The sequence below is a fragment of the Budorcas taxicolor genome, chromosome 15, assembly GCF_023091745.1.
Source record: "Budorcas taxicolor isolate Tak-1 chromosome 15, Takin1.1, whole genome shotgun sequence".
In the NCBI taxonomy this organism is placed as follows: Eukaryota; Metazoa; Chordata; class Mammalia; order Artiodactyla; family Bovidae; genus Budorcas; species Budorcas taxicolor.
The window spans coordinates 39144981-39168665 of record NC_068924.1 but is presented as its reverse complement, the minus strand read 5'-3'; the positions used below and the strand labels follow the sequence as shown (position 1 = coordinate 39168665).

The 23685-nt window shown below is 44.0% G+C and overlaps 1 protein-coding gene across 1 annotated transcript; it reads left to right on the top strand.

The window, feature by feature from the left end:
• Positions 1 to 828: 828 nt before the first annotated feature.
• On the top strand, positions 829 to 2361 carry RASSF10 (Ras association domain family member 10). The gene has a single exon (XM_052653373.1). It carries the CDS (start codon positions 829 to 831, stop codon positions 2359 to 2361), a length of 1533 nt encoding a protein of 510 aa, XP_052509333.1.
• Positions 2362 to 23685: the final 21324 nt, after the last annotated feature.

Sequence of the window (23685 nt, the reverse complement as noted above, 5' to 3'; positions counted from 1 at the left end):
GCTACGTGAGGAGTCAAAGACACGACGGTGCCAGGAAGTACCCCGCAAGTCTAGACTTTACTAATCTAATCTACACTTGCTCCTGGAGCACACTGCCCCGCCTGTTCTTCCATATGCAAACACTGCCTCCAGACTAAGAAGACTGAAGGCCTTCCGCGTTGTAGGCTGCAGTTACAGATCCCAGCTAGAGGTCAGGTTAATCTTCGTTAGAGATGCCCAGCGTCTCGGTTTCTCTGCGCCGGGGCACTTGTCAGACGGCGCTGCTCTGAAAGTCCAGGAAACGCCCCAGGGGCGCAGAGAAAAATGCAAAGTCAGTCCAGCTAGCTCTAGACCCAAGAAGAGGAGCCAGTGGGCCCAGAGAGACGCAGAGCTAATCCGCGCCTAGGCACAGGTTCCAGGCCCTGCGGAGGAGGGGTCCCGGAGTCCCCTTCTCACACCGACGCGCTGCAGAGTCCCCAAGCCCGCAGCGCGGGAGAGGGGCGGGCCTGGGTTCCGCGCCTCCCGCGTTCGGGCAGCAGCTCCCGGCGCTGGGAGCGGGAGGGGGAGGAGCCACGTGGGGAGGAGCAAAACCCAGAGGCCCGGGGAACCTTGGGCAGAGCCGAGCCGCGGGAGCCCGAGCCGGGCGCGCGGTTCTTGGAGCGCACCGTCCCGGCGGAGCACCGCCTCAGCTTGCCTTCCGTGCGCAGCGGGGAGAAGGGCCGGTGCTGAAGAGAGCTAGGGTCCCGAGCTCCAATCCTTCTTCCAGAGCTGCTGGGCTGCCTGCTGCCCCGGCCGCCCCAGTGGGACTCGGGCCCCCCACCCCGGCGCCACCTGCGTCCCGGTTGCGCTATGGATCCTTCGGAGAAGAAGATATCAGTGTGGATCTGCCAGGAGGAGAAACTGGTGTCCGGCCTCTCCCGCCGCACCACTTGTTCGGACGTAGTGCGGGTGCTCTTGGAGGATGGCTGCCGGCGGCGACGGCGGCAGCGGCGGAGCCGGCGGCGGGGGGCGGCTGGCGACCCGCCAGGCCCGGGAGAGCTGCCGGAACCCCTGGACGAGGACGACGAGGACGACGACGATGAGGCGCTGCCCCAGGGCATGCTGTGCGGGCCCCCGCAGTGCTATTGCATTGTGGAGAAGTGGCGGGGCTTTGAGCGCATCTTGCCCAACAAGACGCGCATCTTGCGCCTCTGGGCCGCCTGGGGCGAAGAGCAAGAGAATGTGCGCTTCGTGCTGGTGCGCAGCGAGGCGTCGCTGCCCAACGCGGGGCCCCGCAGTGCCGAGGCGCGCGTGGTGCTCAGTCGCGAGCGCCCCTGCTCCGCGCGAGGGGTCCCAGCGCGGCCCAGCCTAGCCATGACCCAGGAGAAGCAGCGGCGGGTGGTGCGCAAGGCCTTCCGCAAGCTGGCCAAGCTCAACCGGCGGCGCCAGCAGCAGCCGTCGTCGCCCTGTTCGTCCACGTCGTCGTCCGCAGCCTCATCCTGTTCGTCGTCGTCGTCTCCGCGGGCCACCGAGAGCGCCTCGGTGGAGCGTATGGAGACGCTGGTGCACTTGGTGCTGTCCCAGGACCACACCATCCGTCAGCAGGTGCAGCGGCTTCGGGAGCTGGACCGCGAGATCGACCGCTACGAAGCCAAGGTGCATCTGGACCGCGTGCGGCGACACGGAGTGAACTACGTGCAGGACACCTACTTGGTGGGTGCCGGGATCGAACTCGAAGGTACCGGCCCAGGAGAGGAGCCGGAGCCCGAGCCCGAGCCGGCGGCAGCGGCGACAACGCCGCCGCCCCTGGACGGCGAGGCGAAGGCGGTTGCGCTGGAGGAGCTGGCCCGGCGCTGCGACGACCTACTGCAGTTGCAGGAGCAGCGGGCCCAGCAGGAGGAGTTGCTCGAGCGCCTCTCGGCCGAAATCCAGGAGGAGCTGAACCAGAGGTGGATGAGGAGGCGCCAGGAGGAGCTCGCAGCCCGGGAGGAGCCCCCGGACGCCGAGGCCGGCCTCGACGGTGAGCTGCTGCTGGAACGCGAGCGAGTCCGGACGCAGCTCAGCACCAGCCTCTACATCGGGCTCCGGCTCAACACGGACCTGGAGGCAGTCAAGTCGGACTTGGATTACAGCCAGCAGCAGTGGGACAGCAAGGAGCGCGAGCTCCAGGGCCTTCTCCAGACTTTACACACGTTGGAGCTGACGGTAGCGCCCGATGGGACTCCGGTGTCCAGGGGGCCCTCGCGGGACCCCGGGCCGCAGGCCTGCGCCGAGGTGTGGGTGGACCAGGCCCGCGGACTGGCCAAGAGCTGCCCTGGTAACGACGAGGACTCGGACACCGGGCTGAGCTCCATGCACAGCCAGGACTCGGACTCGGTGCCCGTGTGCGAATCCCTTGTGTAGGAGGAGCAGGATGGGAGGGGGAGACCGCCGCCTCTCCCTTCCTTGAAGAACTCCGGCGTGGCCGGCTCAGGGACTTGAAACCCGGAGGGGAGTGGGCCCCGAGCTTTTGCCCGCCAGCAGCCCTCTGACTGGGCAGGGGGAGGGTGGGGTACGCCGGGCCTGCAGCGGCGCTGCTCAGGCCGCGGAGTGAAAGTGGAGGGTGTTGCTGGACGAGGAAGCTGGGTCTGCATGACAGGCTCTCTCAGGGGAAGGAAGGAGGGAGGAGGTGAAAACCCCCTTATATTGAATAACAAACGCCCCAGGAAATTGACGTGGTCCGAGCCCATTTTCAAAAAAAGAAAAAAAAAAAGTATTATGGCGATTTCATCAATTTTTTGTATGGGGAGGACTGATGGCAGCTAGAACTTTAGTTTGTGGTATAAAATACTTTTTAAAGAAACACTTGGGTGAAAAGGAAATTCCTTGAATGTTAATTGTGACTGTGAACGTGTTAAAACTAGCCAAAGAGGACGCACTGGTGTTGGCCTCAGCCTTACATCTTTGATAAAAACCCATAGGCACCCAAATCCTGGCTGTTTACATTTCTGCATATTTGGGAATTACCCATCTGCTAAACTCCTTGCCTTTTATTTTCTTTCAAAGACTAACTCTGTCTCCTCCTAGCAAATACAGTATATGTTAAAATAGGGTCCTTTTTTTCAAACTCACCTTTTATTATTCTCAAAGCCAAACCTAACCCTTTGAGATATAGAATCAGGGTGGACATAACCTCTGGTTAAAATTTAATCTAGGTCTTTTACGATTTGCTCCTGCAAAGGTGATGTGTGTTGTCCTTTTATTCTTATTGCCACTTAATCCTTCAGACACTGTTATTCCAGAAAAAAAGGGAAGTGGCAGAATTCAAGTACAACTACATTTGCTGTTTAATGAGCACTCTGATTGAAAGGTAAGCCTTGAAAGCAAAGATCTTTGTTAGTGTTCAACTTTTTAACTAAGCTACATGATTAAAACCAGCCATGACCTCAACAGATTTTACCAAACAAACCCAAGTCTATCTTTGGTCAGAGATTAATTAGTTACTTGTCCAAACCTAAATTGAGATAGTGTAAATATCGAGTTTACTAGATAAGACCTGAAAAGGAAACATAACATTAAACAATCTAATAGTACATCTTAGGTGAAGAATTTGGTTCACAACGGCACGTAGCCATAGATAAAAGCATATAAAATGGAGCCAAAGACTTGACTTGAATTGCTCCTGTCTGGCTCACACCTTTGCAGACACCACAGCATGCAAGCGCAATGTTTCTCTCTTAATAGCTAGTGACAGAGCCCTGTGGGGACTCAGTGTAATTGTTCCAGTTATTTCAATGAAAACTTATCAGTTGTAGCTAGTTGTTGCCGGGGTGGAAGGAGCCTGCTGGTGGTGTTCCCTCCGGAGCTCAGAACTTCTGAGGAATGCGGGATCTAATCTCTCCTGAGGTGGTATTAACAATGGGGTGTGTGTGCGGTGCCAGCCTGGTATCAGCCTCACTGTGTAGGGGCTGGCTCCAGTTTCAATACTACATGGGAAGATAACTTAAGAGGTCTTACTTTGTAGGGGACTTTCTTTCCTTGGAGAGATTCTTTACTTGTTGCCAAGAGCGACCTGCTCACCTGACCTCCTCAAACCATTTGAGCTGTCTCCTTTTTAAGAGACAGGCTTCCCCCCACCCTCCACCACCACCATGCTATTACAACGTGTGTAGATATTTTCAGATTTTCAAGCAAAATGGGAATTAAAAGGCCGTTTTCTTAATTGATGTTTTCCAAAGACATTAGCTGGCATAATTATGGCTTTTTCATTTTGTCTGATGCAGAAAACACCTATGGATTTGGTCTTGAGCATGGTTAAAATGAGGAAGGGGCCAAAAGAAACCCACTGTCCCTAGACAATCATCTGATCCCATAAACACAAAGCCTAATAATAGCTTTCTTTTGGAGGCAAAGGTAAAATCCTCATTAGAGTGTGACAAACGCTACTTGTCTGAATGGTTTATGCTGGCAATAGCCTGACCTGGTGGTTTTAAAATTATTGTGCTTTTTTCCCCACCCCCAGGGTGGCAGGGGAGGTGGTTCTTGGACGTTTATTAACTCAAAAGAGAACACAGAAGTTGGCAGAACAGGACTGCCTGGCAGAAAGGGGCTGTTTTCCTTTTCACTATTATTATTTTAAACTTTGACGGGCTGCTGATGTCAGCAAATATGCCTGAAGCCCATAAAGCAAATAAGCCACATCACAGGGAGGAGGCCTGCAAGGCTTTCTGGTGCCCTCTTTCTAGAACCTTCCCATGCTGGCCACCCGAAGGTGCTTCTCCAGCTACCTCTTCAGGCAGTGAAGGAAGTTTTGTTCATAACAAAGTGTGACCCAGTCTGTCCATTTTTTTGTTTCATCCAAATCAATTATTATATCCCCCAAAGGCACTTTCTGTGTGGGTAGGAGAAAGGAGAACAGGGTGAAAAAAGAAACAATGGTTCCTTTTACTGAGAACTCTTGCAAGCCTGAGGAAGGTGAAATATGGGGATAAAAAGTACCAAAACAGTGCCTGTGCTTAGAAAGTGCCTAGCAAACGCTAGATAGTCTTAACATTTCATTCACTTTTAAAACAATCAGCATGCCACTAAGAAATGAGGATGAATGTGTAACAGTGAATGCACCAGCACCAGGATTTAAGTGTGCTGGGAAAACCACCTCCTCTCCTGTGCTCCAAGTCTAGCAGAATTCCTGGGGAGGAATCAGCAAGCTTATGGAGGAGAGGATGAAACGGAGCTGACTCCTTACCAACCAACTCCATATTTTTTTGGAATTGATAGGATTTATTGTATCTTTGATCTTTGTGATCCCATTCTCGGCCATCTCCCAAACCAAAAAGATTTTATCTGGCATCTCTGTTTACTTTCTCATAAAACACGATAATGGTGATGATGATTTGCTAATTAAAAAATTTATATTCTATAGTCTTTATGGTGGTCCTAAAAATAACAAATAAGAAGGAAGTCACTCAAAATCATATCACCTAAAGTTATCATTATCAAAATTTGGTATATTTCCTCCCAGACCTTTTGAATTGTGAAGATTTCATATTTTGCTTCCTCTTTTTAAAAATATAATTTTAATGAGATTTTCTGAATGCTTTTAGGCTCAGGTCAACAGACTCCTTGTATATGGCTCCACCCATGCATTGGATGCACCCCATTGCATATAATTGTTCTCATGTTATTAGGTTGTTCCCAATTTTTTCTCTATTATAAAACAACACCGTGATAAGCTTCTTTGTGTACATATCTGTTTTCCTAATTGGATACTGCTCTCCACCAATAAGATAGGTTCCCCAAAAGAGAATTCTCAGGTCAAAGAGTACAGACACTTAAAGGCTTGATACTTAATTGCCAAATTGCCTTTCAAAAGTTTGGTCTAATTACAATCTGCCTTGCATAACAGTACATATTTCACCACACCTTGACTCTCACTAGGTGTTATATTTTGTTAAGAAAGTATTTTAACCAAAATTAATTAGTTAATTCATTGCGGCCCCTGGAATCCAGGATTGGCAACCACTGACTTAAAATATCCATACAGCCTGAAGGGCAGGTCATCCGACCAGAAGTGTTAAGAGGACAGAGTGCTTTCTATTCTTCCTACTTCCTTAATTTCTCTGAACTCTTGCTTATTAGTAGCAATCTTGTCTAGGGGACCCGTCTGAGCAGGAGGGCCAAAAACTCTACAAGAGCAGCTTAAGGGGATTAATGAATAGAATCAGATTTATAGAAAGAAAATATTCGCTGTCTTTTTCCATCTTGAGTCTAGTAGAAAAGATTATCCTCAGAAGGTGATATCACAGAACATACTTACTTTCAAGCCTCTCCATATCCGTCCTATCACAAATTAAACCAAAACAAATACAGAAGCCCACTTGTTTATTGACAGCCTATAATTAACAGTTTAGATTTTTCTAGGCATTTCTTTCTTCATTTGATACAATACTTGATTTCACCCTTAAATTCTTGAAAAGGGAAAATTTGATCATGACAATTTGTGAGGCTTTCAGTGTGAAAGTGTTTGTGAAATGTGTTCTCCTAAAAAGAAATGAAGGGGAATGAGGAGGGAATTTATACTTGAGTGCTTTCCAAATGCCAGCTCCTCATGCTGAGCTCCCAGGCATTTTTTTCCTGCATTCGTCATTTGTGATAGAGCTTTTTAACCTCCAGTTTTTATAAGTAAAGAAGCTAAGGCCACCCATGCGGTGAGTACTATATGCAAGAGTCTAACCTAAGCCTGACTAAAATCTGTACCCGTTTTGCTGCATCACTCCAGGTACATTTACCCTAGGAAAGCTCTGCACACTCAGAAAAAGATTGCTCACAGCCCTCAGAGTGTTGGCACTGGAGAAAGTGGTACTCAGAGACTCTCAAGTCTTGTCCAGGTGTTTCCACCAGGGAGATGGAATGATTTTTTTTTTTAAAAACCATAAGGCCAGTAAGTGTGAGGATTTAGGACAAGATGAAGCAGGAGAAATTCCTATGTAAATATCTGGGCATCTCTCTGAGAGCTGAAGACTTTGCCAGTGTTCTCACATAAAATCAGTACCCTCTGTGTCACCATGGAGGCTTTGACCGAGTGTCCCAAGGACAAGGTGCATAGTCAGCAACCTGCAGTCCTTGGCCATCAGAGCAGACAGCTGTGCCCTGTTCACAGTCACACCTGGAAGGCAGTACCAACCATAACTGTGCTGGAGCTGTCCCCAGCTTTTCCCCAGGCCTTGTTCCTGAGTGAGCCTCTGGTACCTGAGGATCGGAGAAGGGGGAAGGGAGGCAGAGTTGGGTCTTCCAAAGATCCCTGTGCCCAGGGTGTTGGGCAGGCACACCTGATTTAGCACATTTCTGTGTCCATGCTGACTCCACTGCACATGTGGACACATAGAGTGGATTGCTGTGAAGGACTACTGCCCCAATCTCTGCCCCTCTCATCCAGTCCCATGCAAATTTTTCCTGTTTCAAACATCTCCAGGATTCCTTCTTGCTTTCAGGATAAAATCCACATTTCTTAGCACAATTTATAAGGTTGTTGGTTAGTCAGCGCAAGACCTGTCTTCAAAGTCATTCTTTCCCACCTTAAGACCACAGAGTTGAGTGGATCGTATTTCTTCATTAAAGTCACACTGCCATCCCCAATTTGTACAAGGTCCCTCTTCTAATTTTTGCTTCATGTTTCCTCCCCCTACTTCCATTTCCTTTCTCCTCACCATAGACACCTATTTTAGTGTATTTAGTCTATAATCTTCCAAAGCCATCTTAACACATTCAGGGCTGTCATGCTGCACACCTCCAGGGGGCACCATTCACGCTGTATTCTAGAATCGTGCAGCAGAGGGCACCATTCACATAGGAAACTGGGTGAATAGTAACCCTGAAGTTGTGCAATGTACTGGCACAATCCCTTTGCTTCTGTGCGTCTACGTATCCTTGGAAAGTAGAAAGAAAGTCTGTGGGCTTATGTTTAATATATATGACCTTTGTTGAGCTACAAAGCTCATTACATTTCTCTCTTTTTTACATGATACTGTGTTTGTGTGAGCACTCCACACTACAGTTTGTAAATCTCGTTCATTATTTCTGACATGTATAGTATACTGTTACTTTAATTTATACATTTCCTTAGTGGGCTTCCCTGGTGTCTCAGAAGTTAAATAATCTGCCTGCAACACAGGAGGCCTGGGTTCGATCCCTGGGTGGGGAAGATCCCCTGGAGAAGAAAACGGCAACCCACTCCAGTATTCTGGCCTGGAGGATTCCATGGACAGAGGAGCCTGGTGGGCTACAGTCCACCTGGTAGCCAAGAGTCGGACAGAACTGAGCAACAGCTAACATTAGTGAGAGATATCTAGATTGTAACCAAGTCCTCAAACAATGTTGCAGTAATGTCTGCAATGTTGCAGACAGAGATCAATGGCCACCTGTGAGAATTTGAGGTTTAAAACCCAGCTGTTTTAGTGCTAAATGACTTGATTGCTCTTCCAAAAGGCTCTACTAGGTCAGGCTTTCATCAACAGTGAAGATTCCCATTTTCCACATAGCTTTACCAGCACTTGATATTATCCAACTTTCTACTATATACAAGCTTGCTTTACTTTTAAATTCTAGGTGAAATTGACCTTCCTATGCCCATTATCCTTTGGGTTCTGTTCATTGCCTGTTGTTGTTAACCATTTTTCCTTTGGGTCTCCTCTTTCTGGCAGATTTGCAAGAGTTCCTTACTTCTTCTGAATGTTACTTTCTTATTAACCTTAGAACAAGTGTAAATATCTTACTCTAATTTGTCCTTCATCTTTAGCTGTATTTCTGGTATTTGTTGTTGAAAAAAATGATTTGATTTTAATATAGTCAAATCTAGCACCCCCATCTTTTCCTTATGGTTTGTGGTTTAGAGTTCTTGGTTAAGAAATTGCATAAAAGTATGACAGTATATTTTCTTCTATTAATATTAGCCTCACATTCTCCACCCACCTCCCTTCATTCTCTCTGTCTTTTCCTTTACCTCACTTTTTTGTCGTCTCCCTCCCTGGTTCCTTTCTCACTCATTAACTAGAATACTTCTAAAGAAAGATTCTCCCTTTGTCAAATGTCACCCTGAAGAACAGTTTAAATGTTGATTATCCTGAAATATAGGGTAAAAGCAACATTTCTACATTTTATTTATGGTATTCAAAATAATGTGATTTTCCCCTAGCATTCTCCAAAAATGGCTAATGAGTTTTTTATTCTTTGTTCATCCTTTTGGGAATCATTATTAAAATTTGAACTTAAAATATTTAATGTGTTTCAGTCTACTGTATTTTTGGCACTATTATTGGCTGAGTGGGAGCTTCTTTGGTTAGTTCTCAATCCTTTTCACACATTTTTCATCATCTTTGATAGCTTCCTTTGCCCTTTGTTGTGTCAAGATGTTCCAAGCTGAGACGGTACATTTTCTGACTCAGACCTGAAATCAACCATCGCTATAAGAAGCTCTGATTCCTTTTAATGGGAAATGCTCTATCTTTTTAATTAAAAAAAATTTAAACTTTATATTGGAGCATAGTTGATTAATAATATGTTAATGTGTTAACAATGTGTTAATTTCAAAGTGATTCAGTTATTGTGGTTGTTCAGTCGCTAAGTTGTGTCCAACTTTGTGACCCCATTGACTGCAGCACACCAGACTTCCTTGTCCTTCACTGTCTCTCACAGTTTGCTCACACTCATGTCCACTGACTCAGTGATGCTATCCAGCCATCTCATCCTCTGTCATCCCCTTCTCCTCCTGCCCTCAGTCTTTCCCAACATCAGGGTCTTTTCCAATGAGTCGGCTCTTCCCAATCAGATGGCCAAAGTATTGGAACTTCAGCTTCAGCATCAGCCCTTCCAGTGAATATTCAGGGTTGATTTCTTTTAGGATTGATTGACCTCCTTGCCAGCCAGTCCAGTTTAGTCTTGCTCAGTCATGTCTGACTCTTTGCAACCCCATGGACTACAGCACACCAGGCTTCCCTGTCCATCACCAACTCTCAGAGTCTACCATTGAGTCAGTGAGGCTATCTAACCATCTCATCTTCTGTCATCCCCTTCTCCTCCTGTCTTCAATCTTTTCCAGCATAAGGGTTTTTTCAAATGAGTTAGCTCTTCGCATCAGGTGGCCAAAGTATTGGAGTTTCAGCTTCAACATCAGTCCTTCCAATGAACACCCAGGACTGATCTCCTTTAGGATGGACTGGTTGGATCTCCTTGCAGTCCAAGGGACTCTCAAGAGTCTTCTCCAACACCACAGTTCAAAAGCATCAATTCTTCAGCGCTCAGCTTTCTTCACAGTCCAACTCTCACATCCATACATGACTACTGGAAAAACCATAGCCTTGACTAGATGGACCTTTGCTGGCAAAGTAATGTCTCTGCTTTTGAATATGCTGTCCAAGGGACTCTCAAGAGTCCTCTCCTGCATCACAGTTTGAAAGCATCAATTCTTTGGTGCTCAACCTTCTTTATGGTCCAACTCTCATATCCATACATGACTACTGGAAAAACCATAACTTCGACTATACAAATCTTTGTCGGCAAAGTGATGTCTGCTTTTTAATGTGCTAAGTTTGTCATAGCTTTCCTTCCAAGGCAAGCATCTTTTAATTTCATGGCTGTAGTCACAGGTCACAGTGATTCTGGAGCCCAAGAAAATAAAATTTGCCACTGTTTCCATTGTTTCCTCATCTATTTGCCATGAAGTGATGGGACAAGATGCCATGATCTTAGTCTTTCGAATGTTACTTTAAGCCAGCTTTTAAACTCTCTTCTTCACCCTCATCAAGAGGCTCTTTAGTTCCTCTTTGCTTTCTGCCATTAGGGTGGTGTCATCTGCATATCTGAGCTTGTTGATATTTCTCCTGACAATCTTGATTTCAGCTTATGATCCATCCAGCCAGCATTTCTCATGATATGCATAAAAGTTAAATAAGCAGGGTGACAATATACAGCCTTGAATGTATCCCTTTCACAATTTTGAACCAGGCCATTGTTCCATGTCCATTTCTAACTGTTGCTTGTTGACCTGCATGCAGGTTTCTCAGGAGGCAGGTAAGGTGGTCTGGTGTTCCCATCGCTTTAAGAATTTTCCACAGTTTGTTGTGATCCACACAGTCAAAGGCTTTAGTGTAGTCAATGAAGCAGAAGTAGATATTTCCCTGGAATTTCTTTGCTTTTTCTATGATCTAATGAATGTTGGCAATTCAATCTCTGGTTCCTCTGCCTTGTACATTTGGAAGTTTTCAGTTATACAAATACATGTATCTATTCTTTTTCAAATTCTTTTTATCATTTAGGTTATTAAGCAGAGTTCTGTGTTCTATACAGTAGGTCCTTGCTGGTTATCTATTTTAAATATAGCAGTTTGTACATGTCAATCTCAAACCCCCAATCTATTCCTCCTCTTTCCCCCTGATAATGATAAGTTTGCTCTCTAAGTTTGTGAGTCTATCTCTGTTTTGTAAATAAATTCATTTGTAACATTTCTAAAGAGTCCACATATTAGCAATATCTTGTGATATTTGTCTTTGGCTTCTTCTCTTAGTATGATCATCTCTAGGTCGATCCATGTTGCTGCAAATGGCATTATTTCATCCTTTTTGATGGCTGAGTAATATTCTATTGTATATATGTACCACATCCTCTTTCCTCTCCTCAGCCCTTGATAACCTCTATTATCTTCTTTGGAAAAATGTCTATTTAAGTCCTTTGTCTACTTTGAATTAGATTGTTGTTGTTACTCTTATTGTTGAGTTGTAGGAGTTCTTCATGTATTCTGAATAGCAAGCCCTTCTCAGATCTACGATTTATAAATATTTTCTCCCATTCCATTTATTGCCTTTGTTGATGTGTTTGATGCGTAAGTTAAAAAAAATTATTTTTTTATGGAATCCAACTTACTTATTTTTCCCTTTGTTGTGTTCTTTTGATGTTATATCCAAGAAATCCTTACAAATCCTATGTCTGGTAGCTTTTCCTCTATTTTCTTCTAAGAGTTTCATAGTTTTAGCTCTTAGACTTAGGTTTTAGATTTTTTTTTTTTTTACAGTGTTCTTATTACTTTTATTGACAAGAGGCTTTTTGGAGGTTCTTTCTGTGCCATTCCCACTTAAGTCACTTACAAGATTTTCTCTCTCTCTCTTTTTTTTCCTTTCATTGGATGGATAGATTTTTCTTTGGCTGATTTCAAAGTTATACATTTAATTTTGCTCTTCTATTTTCCAAGCATACTTCTGCTTATTTTTTCTGACCTCTATATAAGTTTGCAAGTGCTGTGTTTGCCCCCAAGCAAGATAAGAATCTTAACATACTAGTCTCACTTCTCTGGTCTCTCACCCTCTTCGTTTTGATATCATCTATAATTTCAGTTATAGAAAATCTTATGTAGCTAATAACTTTCTCAGTATATTTTATTGGGATCACAGTAAATATATATATATTCTTGAGCAGAACTGATTTGTTTATTAAGTCTTTCTGTCCAAGAATATGATAATAATAAAGTATAATAAATTACTTCCAAATTCAATGTGGCTTAAAATAATATTCATTTGTTCTCACTTATACACCTGTGAGTCATTTGGGGGTTGGTTGATCCTGGCAAGGCTCTGCTGAACATGGCTTTAATCTGTGGGTTGGGCTTAGGTGTGGGATGGGCTGAATCTGTGAGATGGGTCTGCCGTCCTCTTTGGACCAGTGGTATAGAGCTTTCCCCGAGGTCCTTTGGAGTTGTTATCGAGACCTTAGCCTGGACTTTTTCTTTTTCAAACCTTCTTCTGTGAACCTTGGCTTGCTCAATCCGAGTCAACACACAAATGTTGAGTTCATGCTGTATACCAGGCCTAGGGGTTAAGCCTGCAAAAGCAAGAATCAGTAAAATAGGTAGCATTAAATAATGAAAAATGCCCTTTAAGACACTGGTATTGGGATTTTAAATTTATTAAGCCTTTTGAACTAATATTTTTCCTAAAGAGAAAACTGGTTATATAAACCATGTTATAGTCATATTATTATATTGATATTACACAGCTACTAAAATAATTAGATCTGCATTGCTGACATGAAAACAATCATGTATATTATATTGTCAAATAAAAAAGCAAGGAAATGGCAATAGTATAAACTTATTTCATAACTCTAAAAATTAGACATTTCTTAGCTTTGTCTACAGAAAAGGTCTGGAATCAATTTCTGCCTAGGAGTATCGCTAACACCTATATTTGATATCTAACTACCATTTTTTTCCTATTAAAAAGACTCCTTGAAGTAATGGTTGATTCCAAATTCATGATGAGAAATAGATAAGATAGGCTTGCTATATCCTGTGTTCCAGAAAGCAAAGAAACTGTAGAGGATTTTATGCTATATATAGACTCAGGGGCAACCTGGAGGGGCTTCAAAGTTAAAGACAGGAAAAAAATAAATTTCAATAACAACAGCTATAGTAAATTGAAACATACTGTGAATTGAAACAAAAATATGAAAGACTAGGAGTTCACGATGATATTACAAAAAAATTAACCTATTAATCAACTGATTAATATGAGGTGGCTAGGATACCAAGTTGTTACTCTGGAAGTTAGTGATAAAGAGAGCATTTTTTTCTGTCTTTCTTGTACATGCTGTGTTTCTAAGTCATCAGTTGATGAGGGAAGGTTTTTCTTTACAAAAGAATTTCATCTAGCAAATGCAGAAGAAATGATAGAATTAGAAAATTACCCATATGCAACCCATAACAAATTAATGCATCTATGGTGATCATTGATGATATTAAAATGACCAGGTGTCAAGTTAATGGGAAACTTTATAGTGGATGGATCAGTTGACAACACTGACATCCATGGGATGTCCAGTCATGATGGACCTCTTACTATGATAAAATAGAAAGCACTTAGCCCCATGTATTAAATATTCCACCCCAAATAATATTTCACCCAAATAATTGAGTCTGAATCTAATCAAGTCTAGTTCTATTGTGGAGCTTATAGTAAACAGGGAGAAGATAAGAATATGTGGAATAATATTCTGAGTATGTAATAGTCAAATCTAGACTGGGCAGTTCTGTAGGGCAAAAAATCCATGTACGCTGCTGCTGCTAAGTCACTTCAGTCGTGTCTGACTCTGTGTGATCCCATAGATGGCAGCACACCAGGCTCCGCCATCCCTGGGATTCTCCAGGCAAGAACATTGGAGTGGGTTGCCATTTCCTTCTCCAATGAATGAAGGTGAAACGTGAAAATGAAGTCGCTCAGTCGTGTCCGACTCTTAGCTGCCCCATGGACTGCAGCCCAGCAGGCTCCTCTGTCCAAGGATTTTCCAGGCAAGAGCGCTGGAGTGGAGTGCCATTGCCTTCTCCGAAATCAATGTTTAAGTAACCTAAAAGAGGGAATGGAAATAAACCACTATAACTGAAAGAGACTAAGAGACATTCCAACAAGTTATGGACTTTATTTGGGATAGTAACTTGAACAAACCAAGGGTTAAAAAAATTTTAGGGACAATCAGGAAAAATAGAAACAGACTATTTATTAAAGGATGATTGCTATTTTTAGATATAATAATGCCAAAATGATTGTTTTAAAAGGTTTTACCTGTTAGCAAAACAAAATAAAATACTATGGTGAAATAAGATAATGTCTGAGATTTGCTGAAATATTTCACGGAAAAATTGGATGATCAGGAGAGATGAATAAAATTGGCAAGTTGTTGATATTTTTGAAGATAGGTGATAGGCATACAGGGATACATTATACTGTTCTCTGGGTTTATGTATTGGTTTGAGGATTGTAATAGTAGAAAGTGAAAAAAATTGCAGAAGAGAAGTATAGAAAATACATATGAATTTTTTTTCTTTTTAATAAAACAGAATAATAAACTTTGTTATGCTATTTTCTCTGGCTATCTTTGGGAAATAGGATCAGGGAGAGCTATGAGAAACTGCTATTTTTTATTTTATAAATTTGTGTATCATTTGACTTTTTAATTTTTTAAATAACTAAAAAAAAAGAATAAAGTGTCATAATTAAGGTATGAGCAAAGTACTGTGGGAGACTCTTTTCTGATATCTTGGGTAAACATAGCTGTTGAAAATCGGATCTAAAACTGTGAGAGTGAAGGTTGCACTGAATCACTGGAGTAGGTTCAGCCTGACCCTGAACCAACCAATCTGCAGACCTTTGGGGATAACAAAGTGACCTCTGTCTCTGGGACAGATGATCTTCTCATCATGTCACTGGCAGCAAAGCAGGCTTTTGAGTTGAGTAAGTCTTTGATCAATTGCTTAAAGGAAAGTATTTAATCTGATCATTTGTGTTCAAGTTTTGAACTAATCTCTTAATGCCTGAATTAATTACTTAGTTATGAAGGTGTTAACCAGTTACTCATTTTCCAGCCATGACTGTCTTCTACATGAGTGCATTTTCTGAGTCAGTGCAGATGCAGGAGGAAAGGGTAGCTGAGAGGCGTAAAGGACTACTGTAGCATAAGTGAGTCTAAACCCCTGGCTGCTTGGGGCCCTGTGGAGTTTTTACAGGGGATCCACATAACCCATACTCACAGCAGGCAGGCAGAGGGCATAACAGACCATTTTTCACATTCATGTGCTGCTAATTTGTGAATCTTCGTACATGGCATTATGATGAATACATAAAATCCTTCCTGAAGTTAGAGGAATCTTAAGATTTTCTGTGTCAACTACTATTACTCAGATATATCTAAACTTTTTGATATTAGAACGTGTCCTCATATGGAAAGAGAATAGGAACCACTGGCCTAGAGTTATTAATTTTATTAATTCTTCCTAAGTTGCTTTTCAGGATTGTAAGTTGGGGGGCTCTATTTGCTGTTTCTCCAAAAGTTAAATCCCAGGCGTATTTCTGCCATATTGCTCACTGGGACATCTGAAGCTGCCAGGGCTCCTTTCTTGCTCCCAGGGTGCCTTACACACAGCTCCATTAACACTGATTTACACTGGCCGTTCCACTGGTGTCTCCCCCACTATAGCGGCAAGGGAAGGGGAGCTGGAAGAGGTGAGGATAAGGATTCATTGACTTAAACTCATGAGCATCCACAGGCTCAGAAACTAGAGACAAAGTGATGGACAGGATACACTCCTGGCTCTCTCGGAGCTCACTGAGTAAGAGATGTGGGGGTAAGGGATAGACAAACAAGTAGACAACCACGATATGCTACATGGCTCCCATGGGAAAATCAAGGAGGCATCTAACCCAGATTGTGGAAGTCAGAGACCCTGGGAGCAGATGACGCCCAGGCCGAGATTTGAAGGACTGGTTGGAGTTGACCAAGTTGAAGTGGGAGAGGGAGGGACCAGTGAATGCAAAGTGCAGAAGAAGACAGCACAAAGCCAGAGTTGAGAGGTGGAAAGTGGGGCGAGAGGAGGCTGGTGAGGTGGGTAGGGGCTTGACAGTGATAGGTCCTGTGTGCCATGATGAGGACTGTAGACTTAATCTTGAGACAAGAGAGAAGACATTAGAGGTTCAGAGGCAGAGACCTGCCATGAGCAGATGTGTCTGCTGGAATCATAACCTTGGCTACCGTGTGGATGACAGTTTGTGTGTGCAAAACCAGAAAATGGAGAGATGTGACAGGAGGCTGATTCCTAACGCAGCAAAGATTCAGGTAGAGGCCTGAATGAAGGCAGTAGTCATTGGAATGAAGAGAGAGCAGACCTCGGGGACACTGACGAGGTGGAACAGGTTGGCTGGGTGCTGGGTGCCGGATTGGATGTGCAGAAGGAAGACTCAGGGATGATAACCAGGTTTCTGGTCCGGGAAATGGGTGGCTAGTCACAGAGGTAGGGAATATGGAAGGAGGAGGTGGTTTGAGAGAAGACGGTGCAGGAAATCAAACTCTGTTTGTGTGAGGTTCTTTCTCTGTCAGCTTTTCTAGGAGATGATTGGCTGACAAAATCACCAAGGAAGTGAAAGTTTCAAGCCACAGAGTAGCACACAGTTCTTCCTATTTTTGGTATCCAGGGCCATTTTTTGAACATCAGGACTGAAAGGCTGACCTGCAGGTGCACGTGATCACACATTGTTTGGAGCAGCAACAATGAAGACAAACCTCTGTGCTCTAAGGAAATGGGTACATTTCATCTTCTGAGGGCAAAACTGTATTGTTTAGAAACAGTGCTGCAAAGTAAAATAATCTGGTTAATCCCAGATGGTTGGTGGGACCTAAAAATAATGCAACTGCTAAGAATTCCCTAGTGGCCAGTGGTTAGGACTCTGTGCTCTCACAGCCAAGGCCCCAGGTTCAATCCCTGGTAGGGGAACTAAATCCCACAAGCCACACAGTACGGCCATAAATAAATAAATAATAATGCAACTGCTGAGAAAAACTCTAAGACATGGTGAAGAGTTTAAGATTTGGAGCCATAGGTTAAAATCCAGGCTTTTCCACTTGCTAATTCTCTGACTTGCTAATTCTATGCTTTAGGTTAAATTATTAACCTAGAAACATTAAGAATAATAATAAGTACCTCACAAAGTCATTGTGCAAGTGACATGAATTTTAATTTTGTAGACTTGTTGTTTTGAACTAGGCAATGCCAAGTGCCTTGCCCCATTTATTCCTTCTTTTAGTCATGTTTTCATGTGTTCATTTGTACAGTCACCAATGCCTACCATAAGTTCACACTGCATGCCAGCCACTGTGGCAGCCCCAGAGGATACAAAATTGTATAAGACATGATCCAGTGAGGACAAGGGGCTTCTCTGATAGCTCAGCTGGTAAAGAATCCACCTGCAACTCAGGAGACCCTGGTTCGATTCCTGGGTGGGGAAGATCCCTTGGAGAAGGGAAAGGCAACCCACTCCAGTATTCTGGCCTGGAGAATTCCATAGCCTATAGTCCATGGGGTCGCAAAGAGTCAGACATGACTGAACAACTTTCACTTCACTTTACTTCACAATGAGGACAAGAGATAGAGAAACAAAGACAGGGAACACAGTAATTAGGTGGTCCAAAAGTTTGGAACAGAGATGAGGAGGGCCTGAACTAGGGGATGGGCTTGAGCAGGGATGGAGACTTTTAGAAACTTGCCTCACTCACTGTGCTGTGCTTAGTCACTCAGTGATGTCTGACTCTTTGACCCCATGGACTGCAGCCCACCAGCCTCCCCTGTTCATGGGATTCTTCAGACAAGAATACTGGAGTGGGTTGTCATGCCCTCCTCCAGGTGATCTTCCTGACCCAGGGATCGAACCCAGGTCTCCCTTATTGCAGGCAGATTCTTTACCATCTGAGCCACCAGGGAAGCCCTGCCCAACTCTCATGTGGAGGTTAATCACTGGTGGAGGATGAGGGAGAATGAGCAACCTGGAATGATTCCCAGATTTTCAGGTTGGGCAAATGGGAAGATATGGGTGAGTGCTTTTCTTGAATGGTGTGGACTGGCTCTTGGCATGAAGTAGGAGTGGGAGATAGTGAGCTCAGCTTGGAATCTGCTGTGTTGAGGTGCCTGTAGGTGCATCTGATGGGGGGAGGGAAGCCATGCACAGGCAATCAGATGCTCAAAGAGTGTAGAGTTGGAATAGGAGGCACTGAAGTTAGAGCTCTAGATACCATGGAGGTTTAAGCAGTAAATAGAGAAAGAAGAATTCACAAAGACTAAGAAAAAAACAGAACCAGGCAAAGGAAAAAGCAACATTGTAGAAATCATGTTTAGGGAAAGTGAGTTTCAAAACAAGGGTGGCTACCAGTAATCATTCTATTTGGCAGTTTATAACTGTAATCTTGGAGAAGGGAATGTCAGAAGACTGGGGGTGCTGAAACCACATTTAGTGGCTTGAGAAGTGAGTGTGAAGCAGAAAGATGGGGAGAGCAAGTAATGAGAATTCATTTGAGAAGTCTGGTGTGAGGAGAGTAGGGATGTGACTGTAGTGGTTAAAGGATGAAGAAAGGATGCAAAGGCAGAATGGAAGGTTAGGGGGAGAGTGACCCACGATGAGACTGGAGAAGCTGGCAAGGGCCAGAACATACAGGGTCCAGAAGGCCACAGGCAGGAGTTTGGGGTTTTATTTGTAATGCCCTGAGACTCACTGAAAAGCTTCAAGCAGGGGAATGATGTGATTGATTCTTCTGCCTGCTCAGTGGATGACAGAGGAAGAGAACAGCTGGGCTTTGAGATCCTCAGGGTGGAGAAGGTCTGTGATGTGACTCTAGGCGTGGATGGCTAAAGACAATGGCTGAAGTTGAAGGTCATCAGAGCTGGGAGGCCACGGGTATTGGGAGACACATCCACGTGGATGTTGAAGGTTTCTCTGATGATATCAAGAGCTGGGATGGAGAGAGGAAGGGTGAGGAGAGAAGGAACCTCAGAGGTTCCTTCTGAGGGTGAAGGAACAGAGAGGTAAATCAGTGGAAGCAACTCTGACTGTGGGGGAAGCTTATGTTGGAACAGTGACTAGGAAAGAGAGGGGTAAATGAGCCCATGACTCTGATTATGTCACTCATGTGCTCTGCATTCGTCAAAAGCTTCCTGTTATCCATTGAAGAAAGTCTAAACGTCTTAGCACAATACATCTTAATAGCTTCATCTCCCACTTCCACTCTCCTCTAGCCTCACTGAACAACTGGAGGTTACCTGTTCATACCTCTCTCCTTTTGCACACACTGTCCTTCCTATATCAAATGTCTGTCCTTCCTCCCACTCTTGCAAGAACCCCTATAACTTAATTCAAATGTCATACTTCTGTAAATTCTTTCTCGAATGACTCAGCCATTTGGGGAGCCAATATATACTGAACATCTACTGTGCAGGAGGCTCTAATCAAGTCACACTGGCTTTTGGTCCCTCCTCTGAGCCACCCCATCCAAGCTTTCCAGGTCTGCCAGCAAAGTAGAGCCTGGCTCAGTGTCAGATCTCCCAGACTTGGCTCAACAATCACCAAACCTGAGAACCAGACTCCACTGGAATTTCATCAACAGGAAAGGCTGGGCAGGCTTCTTCCCCTTACTCCCAACCTCAGCAGCTTCTATAGCTATAAACAACAAAGGATACTTAATATGTGAGATGCATTGGCCTGCCTGTGAAGCAGTGCTCCTGATTCATTTGGAAGTTGTGGTCAGATTTTATTGCAATACATGTTTTATATCTTGATTTCTTGGCATCTGTGAGCACAGCCCTGTCTGCATCTAGGGACAACACGGTTTTTCACCAAGAGCCATTTGCAGTAAGCAGGATGGAAATAACTGAGAGTTTCTTTGAGGGGTGATATTCTCTCAGTAGTGACCACAGGATTGAGAAAGGTGACTTCTCATTGCAATCCCAAAGAAGGGCAATGCCAAAGAATGTTTAAACTACCCTACAATTGCCCTTATTTCACATGCTAGCAAAGTAATGTTCAAAATACTTCAAGCTAGGCTTCAGCAGTATGTGAACCGAGAACTTCCAGATGTATAAGCTGGATTTAGAAAAGGCAGAGGAACCAGAGATCAAATTGCCAGCATCCGCTGGATCATAGCAAAGGCAAGGGAATTCCAAAAAATCATCTACTTCTGCTTCATTGACTATGCTAAAGCGTTTGACTCTGTAGATCACAACAAACTGGAAAACTCTTAAAGAAATAGGAATATCAGACCACGTTACCTGTCTTCTGAGAAACCTGTATGCAAGTCAAGAAGCAACAGTTAGCACTAGACATGAAACAATAGACTGGTTCCAAATTGGGAAAGGAGCACAACAAGGCTGTATATTGTCACCCTGCTTGTTTAACTTATACACAGAGTGTATCATGTGAAATGCCTAGCTGGATGAATCACAAGATGGAATCAAGATTGCTGAGAGAAATATCAACAACCTCAGATATGCAGATGATGCCACTCTAACAGCAGAAATTGAAGAGGAACTAAATAGCCTCTTGATGAGGGTGAAAGAGGAGAGAGAAAAGGCTGGTTTAGAACTCAACATTCAAAAACTTTCATGACATCCAGTCCTATAACTTCATGGCAAATAGATGGGGCAATAGTGGAAGCGGTGACAAATTTATTTTCTTGGGCTCCAAAATCACTGTGGACTGTGACTACAGCCATTAAATTAAAAGACACTCACTCCTTGGAAGGAAAGCTATGACAAATCTAGACAGCATACTAAAAAGCAGACATCACTTGGCCAATAAACTCTGTAGAGTCAAAACTATGGTTTTTCTAGTAGTCACGTATGCATGTCAGAGTTGGACTATAAAGAAAGCTGAGCACTGAAGAATTGATGCTTTTGAACTGTGGTCTTGGAGAACACTCTTGAGAGTCCCTTGGACTGCAAGGAGATCCAACCAGTCCATCCTAAAGGAAATCAGTCCTGAACATGCATTGGAAGGACTGATACTGATACTTTGACCACCTGATGCAAAGAACTGACTCATTTGAAAATACCTTGATACTGGAAAAGATTGAAGGTGGGAGGAGAAGGGGACAACAGAGGTTGAGATGGTTGGATGGCATCACTGACTCAATGGAAAATGAGTCTGAGTAAACTCCGGGAGTTGGTGATGGACATGGAGGCCTGGTGTGCTGCAGTCCATAGGGTCGCAAAGAGTCGGACATGACTGAGCAACTGAACTGAACTGAACTGATATGTGGAACCTGAAAACCAAATTAAAAACAAACAAACAAACAAAACAGAAATAGACTTGTAGATCCAGAGAACTAGTGAATCAACAAAGTCAAGAGGAAGTGGGAGGGTGGCATAAGAGTTGAAAGTGAAACCAGTAAACTTACAGTCTCGACAGATACACAAATCTCACAGTGAGAAGCAAAACGGGTAGTGTTCAAGTGCACAGACTGTGGTGCAGACTCTCTCCAGCTGAATCGGCAAATCCATTTCCTAGCTGGGTGACCTCGGACAAGTGAGTTAACTTTGGTCTTAGTCTCATGAGAATAAAATGAAGATAAGGATAATAACTGGGCTTCCCCAGTAGCTCAGCAGTAAAGAATCCACCTGCAAAGCAGGAGCTGCAAAAGATGTGGGTTCGATCCCTGGGTCAGGAAGATTCCCCTGGAGAAGGGCATGGCAACCCACTCCAGTAGTCCTTCCTGGAGAATACCAGGGACAGAGGAGCCTGGCGGGCTATGGTCTATAGGGTTTCAAAGAGTTGGACACAACTTAAGTGACTTAGCACACACGTAAAGATTACAACTACTCTTTGGGTTATTGCAGGTATTAAATGAATGTCAGAAAAGTGCCCATCATGAAATATGTGTTATAGGGTGCTATTAGTAAAAATTGTTTCTGAGAAATGTAATGTTTAATTTTTTTTTTTGTCAACTTGACTAGATCACAGGTGCTCATATATTTGGCTAAAGATTATTTCTGCATGTGTCCGTGAAAGTGTGTCTGGATGAAATTAACCTTTGAACTGGTGGACTCAGTAAAGCAGTTTGCCTTCACTGATGTGCATCATCCAACTTGTTGAAGGCCAGAATAGAACAAAAAGTTGGAGGAAAGAAGAATCCATGTCTTCTTGCTGAGCTGGGACATCAGTCTTGTCCCACCCTCAGTGCTCCCAGCTCTCAGCTTGTAGGTTCAGACTGAATCAACCGTTGGCTTTTCTGAGTCTCCAAGGTATAGACAGCAGATTGGGAGACTTCTTAGCATCCATAATAACATGAGCCAATTCCTTCTAATAAATCACTTCCTACATATACATCCTACTGGTTCTATTTTTCTGGAGAACCCTGGCTAATAAAAGAGGGCATTTACAAATGGCTATAGAACCACAGAGAAGGATGTTATTCCACCTGCAGGGGATTTGGAAAAGCAGAGAAGATGGGATCCAAAAGATATATGTAACTGTGTTGGGTGACTAAGAAAAGGAAAGCTATTCCAGACAAAGGGAACAGAGTGTGTGAAGGCATGAAGAAATGAAGACCATTGCACGTAGGGGAAGGTGAAGAGTTTAAAGACAGGGTAGACCTGGAAGACAGTGGTGAAGACAAGGTGTTAGCACAGGACGGGGCATATGATGTTAGCATGATGGACTGGGGCCAGTTCTGAAGACCCTAGAGTTGGAGTATGTAACATCATCAGATTTGTCATGTCAAAAGATATCTGTGGTAGCCACATGTAAAAGGAAGAAAAAAAGGAAGAAACTGTCCAGAAAGACCAGTGAGGAAGTTGCTTGAGGTCAGAACTGGACAGACACCAAGAGTAGTAAACAGCTGCAAGGCATTTCTGATTTGGAACAGAAAAAGCTTAATGCCTGGATGTGGGTGGTGAAGAAATGAGGACTGAGGAGTAAAAAATGACATCTGTCATTCATTTAGAGAAAGAGTTGGGAGGGGTGTTTAAGATTTGGGGATAAGATGAGAAACTGGGTTTTGCACATGTTGGATATGAGATGTTTTTGCACATCCAGGTGGAGGGACACAGAAGGCAGTTCTGCACAAATGAGTTTGGGGACTTCCCTGGTGGTTCAGTGGTTGAAACTGCCTTCCAACGCAGGAGGTGCTGTCGGATGGATCCCTCCAGGTTGGGGAACTAAGAGTCTACCATGTGGTGTGTCAAAAAAAAGGAGAGTTTGGAGTTTGGAAGGCAAAGTGGGAGGGTGATGCTGATTGGGAAATCAACCAGTAAACAGCAGCTGAAGCTATGTAATCGGAAGATCAAGTGTTAAAGAATCCGCCTGTAATGCAGGAGACACAGGAGATGCAGGTTTGATCCCTGGGTTGGGAAGATCCCCTGGAAGAGGAAATGGCAACCCACTCCAGTATTCTCGCCTG

Excerpts from the sequence above, each read along its gene's own strand:
- RASSF10 (XM_052653373.1), top strand. The coding sequence starts at position 829 with ATGGATCCTTCGGAGAAGAAGATATCAGTGTGGATCTGCCAGGAGGAG.